At 38.9% G+C, this 12,145-nt stretch overlaps 1 protein-coding gene across 2 annotated transcripts in view; it reads right to left on the bottom strand.

Moving 5' to 3' along the window:
- Window positions 1-2,589: 2,589 nt before the first annotated feature.
- The window catches only part of LOC145417810 (uncharacterized), a 78,859-nt gene continuing 69,303 nt past the window's right edge, over window positions 2,590-12,145 (bottom strand). The window contains exons 14-16 of one of the 2 annotated variants that reach the window (XM_080286432.1): window positions 9,789-9,982; window positions 6,271-6,595; window positions 2,590-4,241 (exon numbers count right to left, since the gene is read on the bottom strand). In XM_080286432.1, coding sequence (XP_080142558.1) covers window positions 4,120-4,241; window positions 6,271-6,595; window positions 9,789-9,982 — 641 coding nt within the window. In that variant the 3' untranslated portion in view covers window positions 2,590-4,119. Of the gene's footprint in view, window positions 4,242-6,261; window positions 6,596-9,788; window positions 9,983-12,145 lie in introns of both variants that reach the window. The other variant, XM_080286433.1, reaches the window with a different exon arrangement.

Below are 12,145 nucleotides of genomic sequence, written 5' to 3'. Positions count from 1 at the left end.
TACTTTACACATTACATCCTCCCACTCATCCATTTCATTCTCTTTCATCTTCATTTCCATGATGCCATTATGGCATACTGGGCATTCTTGTACAAATTTACTACTCCATCTCTCACATTCCACATAGCTGCACACACCTGCCTATTTTTCCTCCGCCCTGTCAAGGCACAGGACTCAGAGTCGTGGCTCTTCAAGTACTGATATACCTTCACCACATAAGAATGGAAAGTGTGGGATAACTAATCTCAACCACCCTCTCCCTTGATCCTGAAGCTCCCATGGATTGTGGAGGGAATATTCTTTCTACCCTAACCCAGGGACTGGTTAGAAATGTTACCACCCAAGTTGGTAAATTGTTTCCTAAGTTAAAGAAAACTGTTTGGTTTGTCTCTGTGGAGGGTTAGCTGAAGAAAGCACTATATCTAGTTAGTAGATGGCAAATGCTCCCAGATACTAAGCTCCTAAAAAAATACAGAATTCATTTTCATTTGGCTACATGATCCATGAACATGATCAGTTTTGTCCAGTATGTCCAATCCTTTTAATATACTTTGTAGACTTTTAAACTCAGTACTGCCCTGAAAGTAAACAGCCAACATAAATCCTAATACAATGGTTTAGAGCAGAGTTTCCCATGCTTTTTCTATCTGTCATCATTTTCCACATTTGTGTTGAGTCAGTGTAACTGGAATCTAGTCTTACAATTCCAAAATGAGAAAGACCTTCCGTGCTTTTATAATACGAATGAACATTCTGTAAAGCAACATACACATACAGTATAACTCCATTTCACATAAGGCAACTTGAAAAGGTTGGAGAAGAAGGCTCAGTCCCACAGACTTCCTCTTTTTTCTTTTTTACATACTGGTGTATTGATGAGACAATCCCTCTCCCCAGCACTATACAATACTTTTGAAAATGCACCTGTCTGATACGCACCACAAGAAAGTGAGAGGTTCTCCAAGAGAGAAAGGGATTTAATCCCCGAGCTAGGCAACAATGGCTATATAGCCCCGCTAGGTTACAAGAGCACGCTACCACTCCCGGCACGGAAGTCCCAGGCGAGGCTCGAACTTGCAATCCCCCAACTACGAGCTTGATGCTCTACCACTGACCCACCGTGTCCCCCTCCAAGAGAGAAAGAGAAAGAGAGAGAGAGAGAGAGAAAAAAAACGCATTAGTTGTGTTCTTGTTGGCTAAGGAGACACTCCTGCACGTCTTTACCAGTTTATTTCAAGATATGATGGGAGCAGGGTGGCTCAGTGGCAGAGCCCAACTCAAGACCAAAAGTTTGTGAGTTTGCACCCCGCCCTGGTAGCTACTCTGCTGGGAGAGCCAGCACTCTCCCATTACCTAGCGGGGCTATATGATTTATCAAGGGCAAGCTCTGGGAATTCATTTCCCCTTGGAAATAAAAAAAAAAAATCAAGACATGATCCATTTATATTATTATGTTATTTTTGCAATCTACAAAAGTGCTATATAACTTTAACTAATATAAACATAAAATGAGATGTAACAAGCAAAACCATAAGACCAAGACGTCAGAAAGCTACCTGAGCCAAGAAGCTTACACGGGAAGGTCTCCTTGGTCGTCACCCCATCTAACCATGAAAATTCGGGGTATGATGATCTTTGTTTTTCACTCATTATCCCTCAGGTTTATAATTTACTCACAGGTTGGAAACCCTGCCCTAGAGAATTAGGATTTTAATGCAAGTGTAGTTTTACTTGATACTGGCACTACAGAGATCTGCAGTTCATGGATCATTTGTTATGCAATTTCTCCACTTAAAAAAAAATAAATAAATAAAAAATAAAAATATAAATCACACACGAATATGGCAGTATTATTCACCGCATCAACCATACTTTTGACAGGTGAGCAAATGTTATCTTAATCCTTTCAGTTCAAGGACATATTTTTTTTTTTTTTGCTATATCCAGATGATTTTATTTAACCTTAGGACAGACTTCTCAAACTGGTGTGGCTGATGCAGCCTTCAATGACAATTTCTCTTCAAGAAATCATCCTTAAGCCGAATGATCATCATCTGGTGGTTGCCCAACTGATTAAATTGAAAAATATGTTACTTGAGCGAAAGAATTAGTCAAATGCACACACTTCCAGCAACTGTGTTCAGCATTAGGTGGTGGTTTTGCAGTAAAATTCAAATGGGTGAAAAACTCAGTTTGGCAAGCATTCTACAATCAAACCATCATTTTTTAGCGAAGTCAGAACTGGTGGGTGGGTATTGTCTGAAAACTTCACACCCTAGAAATGTACATTCTTAAATATCCAACTTCATTTTTTCCCATCTGAACTGTTGGCGCAAAATTACCTTCTAATGCTACAAGCCTCAGTTAAGTATATTAAAAAATGGGAAACTAAAACTTTCATTTTCAATTTGTTAACAATTATTTTCACTTACATTTTCAAAGAAAAGGTACAATATGAACATATACAGTAACTGAAGTCCTAAATAATAATCAGTTGGAAATAACCAATCAAGAACAATTCTCAGATAGAGAACTAAAAAACCTAAATACCTGTACCAAGAAAAACTATACAATATGCCTTCTTAAGTAATTCATATTCTTGACACAACAACCCCTTACATAATGTGGTCAAGTACATGTAAAGTTCACTCATGAAACACGTTTTCATAACCAAAGGTATACTATTGACACACAATATGAGACATTGAGTTTATTGCAATAAGACAACTACACAAGGTGTGTTGAGCTTGCTGCTAAGAGTGGTGTGGAGGGGGTACACTGTCCACCCTCCCTTGCTCTGGATCAGTATAAAAGCTGAGGGGTCTAAAAAGATTCCCATCCATTCAGTTGTGTGGGGCCAATTAAAATTAAAGGACTGTAATACAGGCGTGCCACGTGGGTGGTTTTGTGAGTGCAGTTTATTGGGAAGGCTGCAGCTTACTACTGTATTATCTTCCCACACCCACCACCTGCCACATCCACGTAAAGCAACATTGAAGCCTTCCCAGAGTTGCCCATACAGTGCGCTCTTCAACAGCGTAACAATAAGGGAACAATGTAAGTCATATACACTTGGTAAAATGCCACAAGATACAAGAATATATTATTACCACAACTGACTACCTGGAATAAACCATCAGGGGCAGTGACAGCTAACTACCAGGAGGGTCAGATGTGCTGTGCTTCACCCACTTGTGAGTAATAAGTTGAGTGGGAGCATTTCTGTCGCCATATGTCCCGTCTATTTAGCAATGGCCCCAGGTTCCTCAGCAGCAAGATTGCGCTGTGACCAGCAGACAAAACAGCGTTGCAAAGTTGCTACACCTATCCTGACTACTCAAATATTACTCTTGTGAGGCTGAAGAGGTCATCTCTAAACAATCCTCACTGTAGTCAGTACCACTTCCCATCTGCTGTGCAATGTATTTGTCACAGGAAACCAATACAGTAACTTTGTACTGGTACATGCCAGTACAGTATGTCACCTTCATATAATGTTCATTTGTAATCAGCAACGCTTTACATAACATCATATTAGGCATATTTTCCATGAGGGATATACAACTTCCTGTAAAAGCACATTTCTAATTCTACCATGTAGCAGCCCCAGAAATCATGTGGAGCTGGTATGTAAGAGAAACTTTATATATCTAGAAGAGAGACATGTGTGCATTACTGTTTAAATAATCTGCTTCAATTCCTTTGTCAAATAAACAACTAAAAAAAAAAGCACAGTGCTCATCCCAAGTCCCAAAGAGTTCTTAACTGACAAGATGAAAATCAACGAAGAGTAAAATGCACCGTTCATCTGCAAGTAACACTTCTAAAGAAACCATAGCATCACTTATGTCTATGTTTCTAGCACAGCACTCAAGCTTGTTCAAGTGAAGGAAAAAAGGAAGTTCACTCAAGAAATGATGCACTCTTTCTACGAAGGAATAACCCACATAATTAATATTTTCTACCACAATAAATCTTGCATAACCACTGGGGATATCTCAGATTTTGCAGCATGTAGTATTAACCAATTGTTTCCTTGTTATTGGTTCAAACCCATTCAGCATTATGGATCTTTACACACGCACACAATTCATTAAGCCGAATCTTCAGGCAAGAAGTTCACTTAGGCTGAACGTCCCCGGCACTTGAAGGGGCAGAAGACACCTTCTCTCCAGGTAGTTCCTCCTTGGGGGTCACCATCACCTCTGCTGGCTTCTCTTCTTTCTTCTCAGTCTTACCAGCTGTTAGTTAAAAATTAAATATCATCATCATCCAGACCTCTTTTCCCAATGAAAGATGGGGTGAAGTTGGGTCCAGGGAGAAAAAAAAATCAACTGAACAGCACTTATTCATTCATCATTAAAGCCCCCATTATAATACTGAAACTGATATAACAATATGGGAAAACAATCCTTGTACTACTTTATACGTGTACTGTATACTTACTCTTTAATAGAGTCAGTCCTCATTTAAAGCTCTTTCATTTAGTTACTACATTATTAAGCAGATGATGAATGAATTTATGAGTTTCACTTAAAGTTGCCTGAGTCATTAAAACTGCTTTAAAGTCCAAAAATTATCTGTTGTGCTTTTAACAATAAACATTAAAGTCAAAATGCATCCCTCATAGTTGTTTCATTTAAAAATGTATTTCAGCAGTACACACCCTAAGCTAAATGAAGACAGATGATTCTATAAGATTCTAACAGCTATCAAACACTATGAAAATTTAGGAGAGATACTGCACAATACCTGTTAAATATTGGCAATCTTGCAAATCTAAATTGGCCCATAAGCATTTTTTGTTTTCTTTTAATAACTACCTAGTCCATCTATCAGTCATGCTGATACTTCCCCCCACAGGAACTCCTCCACAGACATTAATCACAAAAGAAAAGTATCCACGTTGCGCTGTCTCAGAAAATACCTAGGCTGCTCTCTCTGCTCTATCTTCTTTCACTCCCAACTCTCTCCCCAATATATTGCTCATTTTTTCCCCTTCTATGGAACTGGAGATTCTCCTCTTGAAAACCCACCAAACTCTTTGTGCCACATTATCTTCCTGCACTCTCCTAGCTGCAGCCAAAAATGTGGATTTTCCACTATATGAATGACACCATTGTCTGAAATGAAAAGCATTCATGCAGGTTAAACTACCAAGTTGTACATGTTGACTAAAAATACAAAGCATAAGTTTTCAAAAATGTTGAACACTGTTTCAATAACTTTTTCCTACAAATGATACAATTCTTAAGACATCAAAGCTGCAGAATTACAGATGCCTGTCAATTATCCCTTTTGGAATTCTGAAACGCCTTGTAATTTTCATATACCCCATGAAGACCTACTGAAAAGTTGCTGAACATGATGGAGATGTAAAACTGGGGACATTCTTGTTCCTACAGGACTATTTATAATTGCTGCAGAGACATTCAATTCCTACCAAAGACAGGTAACCACTGTGCAATGAGATGTGTAATGCATGTTAAGAGAAGAAAATATGTTACTAAAAAGGCCATCACCAAAACATGCAGAGCACCCCATGAAAATGAATGCCTCCTCTTCCTCATAACTTAAGTCTTAGATGAGGCAGTAGGTGGATGGCTACCACTAACTCAGGGAGGCCCTTCAATTATGCGTAGCTACAAGCTTGGTATCATCATTCATAGACATGGGTTGATATTCACTCAGCTACATATGTATGGTGCCCAAGCTAAGAATCACATTTTTAAAGATACATTTCATATATTTCTGGTTCCCAACAATTTCCAGCAACTTCTATCAAATATTTGGTAGGTTCTGACACCTGGTTAACGTGGGAGGAGGCATGATAGACTGAAAGGAAGGTGGGTACGAAACAATATGGTATATAACTGAGAATATGAGATGTGAGAAAGTAAGCTATGGAACTGACAAGTCTAGATGGACAGATGAAGTATATTACATATGAAGAAGTATCTGGCAAGGGACTGGTACCCCCATTTAACTTAACAGATTACAGAATGCTTATTTAAAACGTGTATGCGAAGTGCATCGGTTAGGAAAAATACAAATAAACATGTGCACAAGGTTTGGTTTGAGATGTAGCCAAAAGTGCGAAAACTCATTAACAACGTGCAAGTTATTCTGAGGCCCATTTCACCAGGCATAGTATATCATAATTCTACTCTTGTGTTCTATTTCCTTGCCTCTGGCTCCTACCTCATCCACCTTTTTCAGTTGGGAATTAGAGCTGGGATGATGACACACATTACACTACACACTACTCACCATCTCTGCTGAAGAAAGCCTGTGTAGTACTAAGGGCATCTGCTCTGAGTTTGGCTTGCTGTGCAGAGCTTGGAGGATTTGATGAGCGCTGCTGTGTCTGTTGCTGCTGCTGCTGATTCTGTGACTGTCCCCGGTTGCTGCGATGGCTGCTGGTGCTGCTTGACCCCTGTGAGGCAGGCGGACGCTGAATTGGCCCAGGATTTGTGTAGCGAATATTAGTGGCCATGGGTGGGGCTGGGCCACTCAGACCACCCTGGTTTGCCATGGGAAGCTGACTCCGCAGGCCCATCGCCATACCTGACGACCTTAAACTTCCACTCATCATCTAGAGGTAAAGGTTTAGGATGTTAGTGATATATCAGCAGGAAAGGCAATCAATATGAATGAAATGTTATAACATTATAATGAAAAAAGTGAATTTATTTATCAACCCACGTACTGCAGCATTAGGAACTGTTTAAAAGAAAAAAAAAAATAAAGTATCTTATGGCATTTCATAGTAGGTTCAAATCTCCCACACTTTAGTAAATCAAAAAACAAAAATTACTGATTATACTTTCAATGCAAAATACTTTTAAAAATTATTAGGGTTTTTATGATGGTTGTGAAGCATGTGCAGGGGTATTGGGCAACTAAGTGAATGGTTCACGATCAAATGTGGGCATGTGACGAGGTTGTGTGGTGTCCCCATGGTTGTTCAATATATATATGGATGGGGTGATGAAAGAGGAAAAACATGAGTAATGGAGAGGGGGATGGCATTGATAATGAATGGTGATGGACACAATGTTTCAGATTTGTTGTATGCTGATGATGCAGTGCTGCTTGAAAATACTAAACAAGAACTTAGTAGACTAAGGCAGAGGTTTTGCTGATGCTTGTGAGTGTCGTGCCTTGAGAGGAAATGTAGCAAGTGATGGTAATCAAGAGAGAAGGTGACTCCCAGTGTGATGTTACAGTAAACGGAGAGAGACTAGAATTGGCGAGAGAGTTCATTTACCTGGGTACAGTGGTAGAAAAGAGAGAAAAATGTGCAAAAGAAGTGGAATGTAGAGTGAAACAAGGAAGGAAAGTAGCTGGTGCTATGAAGGCCTTGATAAGAAACAGAGGCTTGAGTGTTGCAGCGAAGCGAGGCGTACATGAAGGAGTGTTAGTGTCAACTTTAACATATGGGTGTGAGACTATGGTATGGAATGAAGATGAAAAACCAAGATAGAGAGCAACAGAGATGGGACTGCTGAGGAATGTATGTGGAGTACAAAGAGTGGATAGGATACAAAATAATGTGATTCGTAAAAGATGTGGCGTGAGGAAGTCTGCGGACACCAGAATCGAAGAAAGAGTACTGAGATTGTGTGGTCATGTGGAGAGAATGGATAACAACAGGGTGGTGAAAAAGGTGTATCTGAGCGAACTGAAGGAGGGAAGAGGCAAGGTAGGCCAAGGAGAAGGTGGAGGGATATGGTGGATGAGTGTGTGAGGAAGAGAGGTATGGAAGTCAGTGAGGCTAGGGGGCTGACAAGCTAAAGCTGGCTGGATGAATGTTGTGAGAAGTGCATGATCAGGGATTCTGCACCCCTTCTGTTCATGACAGCATTCGGACAAACTCTATCGGATATATTTAGGTGAAGCTACAGAATGTGGCGAAAGTTTTTTTGGCGTTATCAGATAGAGCCAGGATTCCTTGGGCTTGAATGATGAGTGAATGGAAGAGTGGCCCATTGGATTGGGCAAACTTGGGCTATCTGGATGTTGCTACTCCTCACTCTGTTGTACGGTGGGAAGGGAGATCCGGATGATGATGATGATGTTGATGATGATGATGACAATGATTATATTAAAGAGCATGTCAAGGTGCAGCTGTACCAATATTAAATGATGATTTACCACAGAAACCATGGTGTCATACGATGCAGATTTGGAGGGAAATGGTTCACACTAGGCTCAAAACAATCACTGGGAGATAACAAGATGAAAATTACAAATGATGTCCCTATGCTGCAGCGGTTATGAAAAATATGCTGGTTCCTATGTAGGGTAGGATGAAAAGAATTATGCATATTCAAGAGAGGGGTGGAATGTGACAATATGGCAATCAAGTATATGTGCTTAAACAGCATTGTATTATATAAATATGAGGCGTCTAGTGGCAGAGTGACGTATGCGTCAAAAATGACCGATGGTGAGTTATTCCCGCCAATATGTAGGTGCAGCCTTCTAGATCCTCCCTGTATAAAGCTACATACAAAAAGGACCCTTATGGCTGGCTGGCAGATGGGCAAGCATCATGTGTTTTAGGTCTTGAAAACCCACAGAGGAAGTCCTCTCCCACATGACAGAGGGACGTACGGGCCATGAGCGGCTAGCCACTGGGAGGCCGCGATTCAGTACTAGTCCCCAGCCTCAGCCAGTCCCCCACCAGTGTCCCCCTAAACTTCACATGTGGTTGATGGGCTGCACTGTCCTCTGCCCATTTTGAGTGCTCCGAGTGTTTTTAATTAAAAATTTACAATATAAAAATTAATAAAAAATCAAGAAATTGCATTATTAAAATAAAACTTTCACACTTTAATAATTTTTGTTTATTTTTATTTGGATCACATAATTATAACCCATGTTAATATTTTGTGTATGACCCCCAATGGTGGAGGGTGTTTGTGTGTTTGGTTTTGGTTTGTTATTTTTTCTAAACAATGGATTCATTAAATTGCATTTTTTGAGAGCATTACATTAATATAAAACAACATTAGTTTATTCTTTATACCTTTTATGTACACAATATTCAAATTCAAGCTTTAATTACTCGAAAATAACCCCCTGGTGCATACGTCACTCTGCCACTAGACGCCTCATATGTGTATCATTCTGTTTATAAAGTCTCCAACATATTGAGAATAGACATGAATAGGATTAGGATATAAATAGCATGACTGGCTTTGAGTGTGGGAAGTTGTGTGGAAATTCAAGACAACAACAAGTACGTCAAATTGATTCTGCGATGGCAAGGCGGCAAAAGAAAGTTAGAAATGAATGCATGAAGCACATATTGACAAGCACAGAACAAGAGTAGCAGCATTTTGTCAACTCTGCAACTGCTGGTCTTTACTTAATCCTACAGGCAATACGAGGGACCTGCAAATTCTGAATGGTTGAATAATGAGTGAATACACAGATGAGTAGTCCTTTCATTAAGCATTTTACACCAGCTTAATGCTTCCCAGTTCCTAATTCTTGATACCGTACTAGCCACCCTATTTATCAGACGGATATAAGGTTTGGATAACGATTACAGGTTAATTTAGGTTCACTTATCTACAAACATTTCTGAGTTTGCTTAAATACCCAATAAAATGAAGGGTGACTTAGGAGATTGGGTCTTCTCCCTAAATAATTTGACAAAGTAAGGCTTTCTGTACAGTATAAAGGATTAGCATAAAAGGTCAAACAAGTTACAGTACTGTACCTGGTTTCAGGTCCCTATGAAATTCACGTAATTGTATACTTGTTCCGAATCATACCTGTGAGGCATTTTGAGAGGGATATGAAGTATTTCTACTTGTATTCTGGTGTGCAAGACTGGGCTGGCTAGGCATCTTCCGGTTCTGGGCTTTTGGAGAAGAAATTTGCGGTACACTGGACCCTCCACCTCCACCATGGCTGTTGGTGCTGACGCTGCTGTTGCTGCTGCTATTTACTGTTGATGATATGCTGCCTGGAATAATTTGACTTCCTTAATAAACAGCTCAATGATATACTACATCAACTAAGCTTTCTACAAAACAACTAAGCTGTATTAGCATGACGAAAAATAGGTGTCTGATACTGCATCCAGCTGTTTACTAGTATTTCAATGCCACTATAACAGTGATCATGTACAATAATGTGAAAAATATATAATTAAACAGCACATAATATACCCAGATGAATACTTTTCCAAAAGCTGGGAATACCAATACATAAATAGCTAGCTGCACATGTAAAATATACATATCATCATTCTACTACCCAGTTTTCCAACATAATGAGGTGCACAGAACACCGAAACATGAATATGAATGGGCCTCAAAATCCATTCATTCAATCATTCATTCATCCATGTGCTTCCCAAAGAAATGTAATTCCTTATCCTTTAAACCCATGCACATCTTTTTTTTTTTTTTTTTTTTTCCTCCTGATAATTTTATTTGGTCTGGGAAGAATTTTTCGAACTGAAACGGTTACACTGTATACAGCCTTTACAAACCCTTTCATTACTAGGATGCTCTTCTTAACTGAATAAAATCATCGGGAAATAAGCAACGAAACATAAATTATTTTCATGGGTTGAAAGGGTTAATCTATTCCTTCACCACACTACTATACCATCAAATTCATTAAAATGAAATTCAGCATAAAGTGGTAATTTATGTATGTACTATTACAGCTGACTTTAAAGCAGCTGAATAATATAGTACCACATACGGTAAATAAAAGGAAAAATATATGAATCCTAAAATTTATGTTATTTACACTCCTAACTGGCCTGTTCCATTCACAATCTGTACACCTTGTCAATTTTCTTGATTTAATTACAAAACCAACTGAGGATCATTTGCACACAGCCACAAGTGTGTACATATAGTCAGATGAAGCAAAGATAACACTGATAACAAGAGTACTCAGACTGCATACCTAGGCCAATCCAGAACTATCTCTTTCATTTTTTTCAATGGCACTACTTTGACATATGACTTATATTCAATCACGTCTTCCTCTGATGGTTTGGAAAAATTACCCGGGTATTCCTTAACTGGTCTCTTTCTATCCAATAGTTTCTCCATAATGTTGCTAACAGACTGACATAAAAACCAAACAAAAAACTTGATCTCTGGCAGATGTAATTGCCACATTGTACTACGGAAATTCAGCAAGGCTATTACTATGACACTGTATTGCCACTCAATTACCAAACAGAGAAATTTCATAAATGAACTTTGAATTTTTTAAAGAGACTTAAAATCCATGTTTCCTAAGTCAGGCTTCACCCAAAATAAAACAAACCCTGAAGTACAGAATTCAAAATATAACGACACTACAACATTAAGGATTTTATACGTCCAGTTTGCTATATGAAAACACTTCCTGCACTACCTATTGTATCAGTGTTCATATAATGACGTTAACCTAGAGACTGTACTTGGTGTGTCAGGCTCTCATGGTTAAAGCTGGCTTTTCCAGATAATGGAATCAGTATCCCACCCCCCCTCAAATAATAATATATGAAGTGAGTTAACTTACATATAAATTTGATTCTCTCAGGTTGGGTTTCCCTCACTGTATTTGATCTACTGATCTGTTATTTTGTATATATTTTATTATTTCAGTGTACTGTATACACTTCTTTAACAGCAACCTGATGCCACACAGGGAAACAAAATTCTCTCAAACTACTACCAAGAATACTTCTGACAAAGTCAAATCTTTCTCAAACATTTCACCACTACCTATCCTATACAGATCATTAAAGTCATCTGGAAATGACCTCTAGGTAGGATATATTCTCCTTAACTTTGTAAATATGAAATGAAGCACTACGCTGACCCATTTTTCCGTCTCTCACTGATATCTTGCTTCCTCTCAAAACAAGAGGTCAGAGATAAAGTTTCCAGGCTGCTTTGATTTTACACATCCCTCCTGTCTTGATTAAATCACTCTATTTACCTGTCTCACTATGAACTGCCTGTTACCTTTTCCCATTAAATAATTGTCAATCACAGTAACTCTCTCAAACACGATCCAACTTCCTGCAATCTGCCAACATCCTTATTACTGTACCTACTAGAGCATTTCTCTTCTTCAAGTTCACCACCCCGGGTTACATATTACTAGTCTCTCC

This window comes from Coenobita brevimanus, chromosome 111 (genome assembly GCF_032717465.1).
Source record: "Coenobita brevimanus isolate Jiangsu-jjx chromosome 111, ASM3271746v2, whole genome shotgun sequence".
NCBI classification, from domain to species: Eukaryota; Metazoa; Arthropoda; class Malacostraca; order Decapoda; family Coenobitidae; genus Coenobita; species Coenobita brevimanus.
Note: the sequence above shows the minus strand (reverse complement) of the source record. Positions and strands in the feature narration are given on the sequence as shown.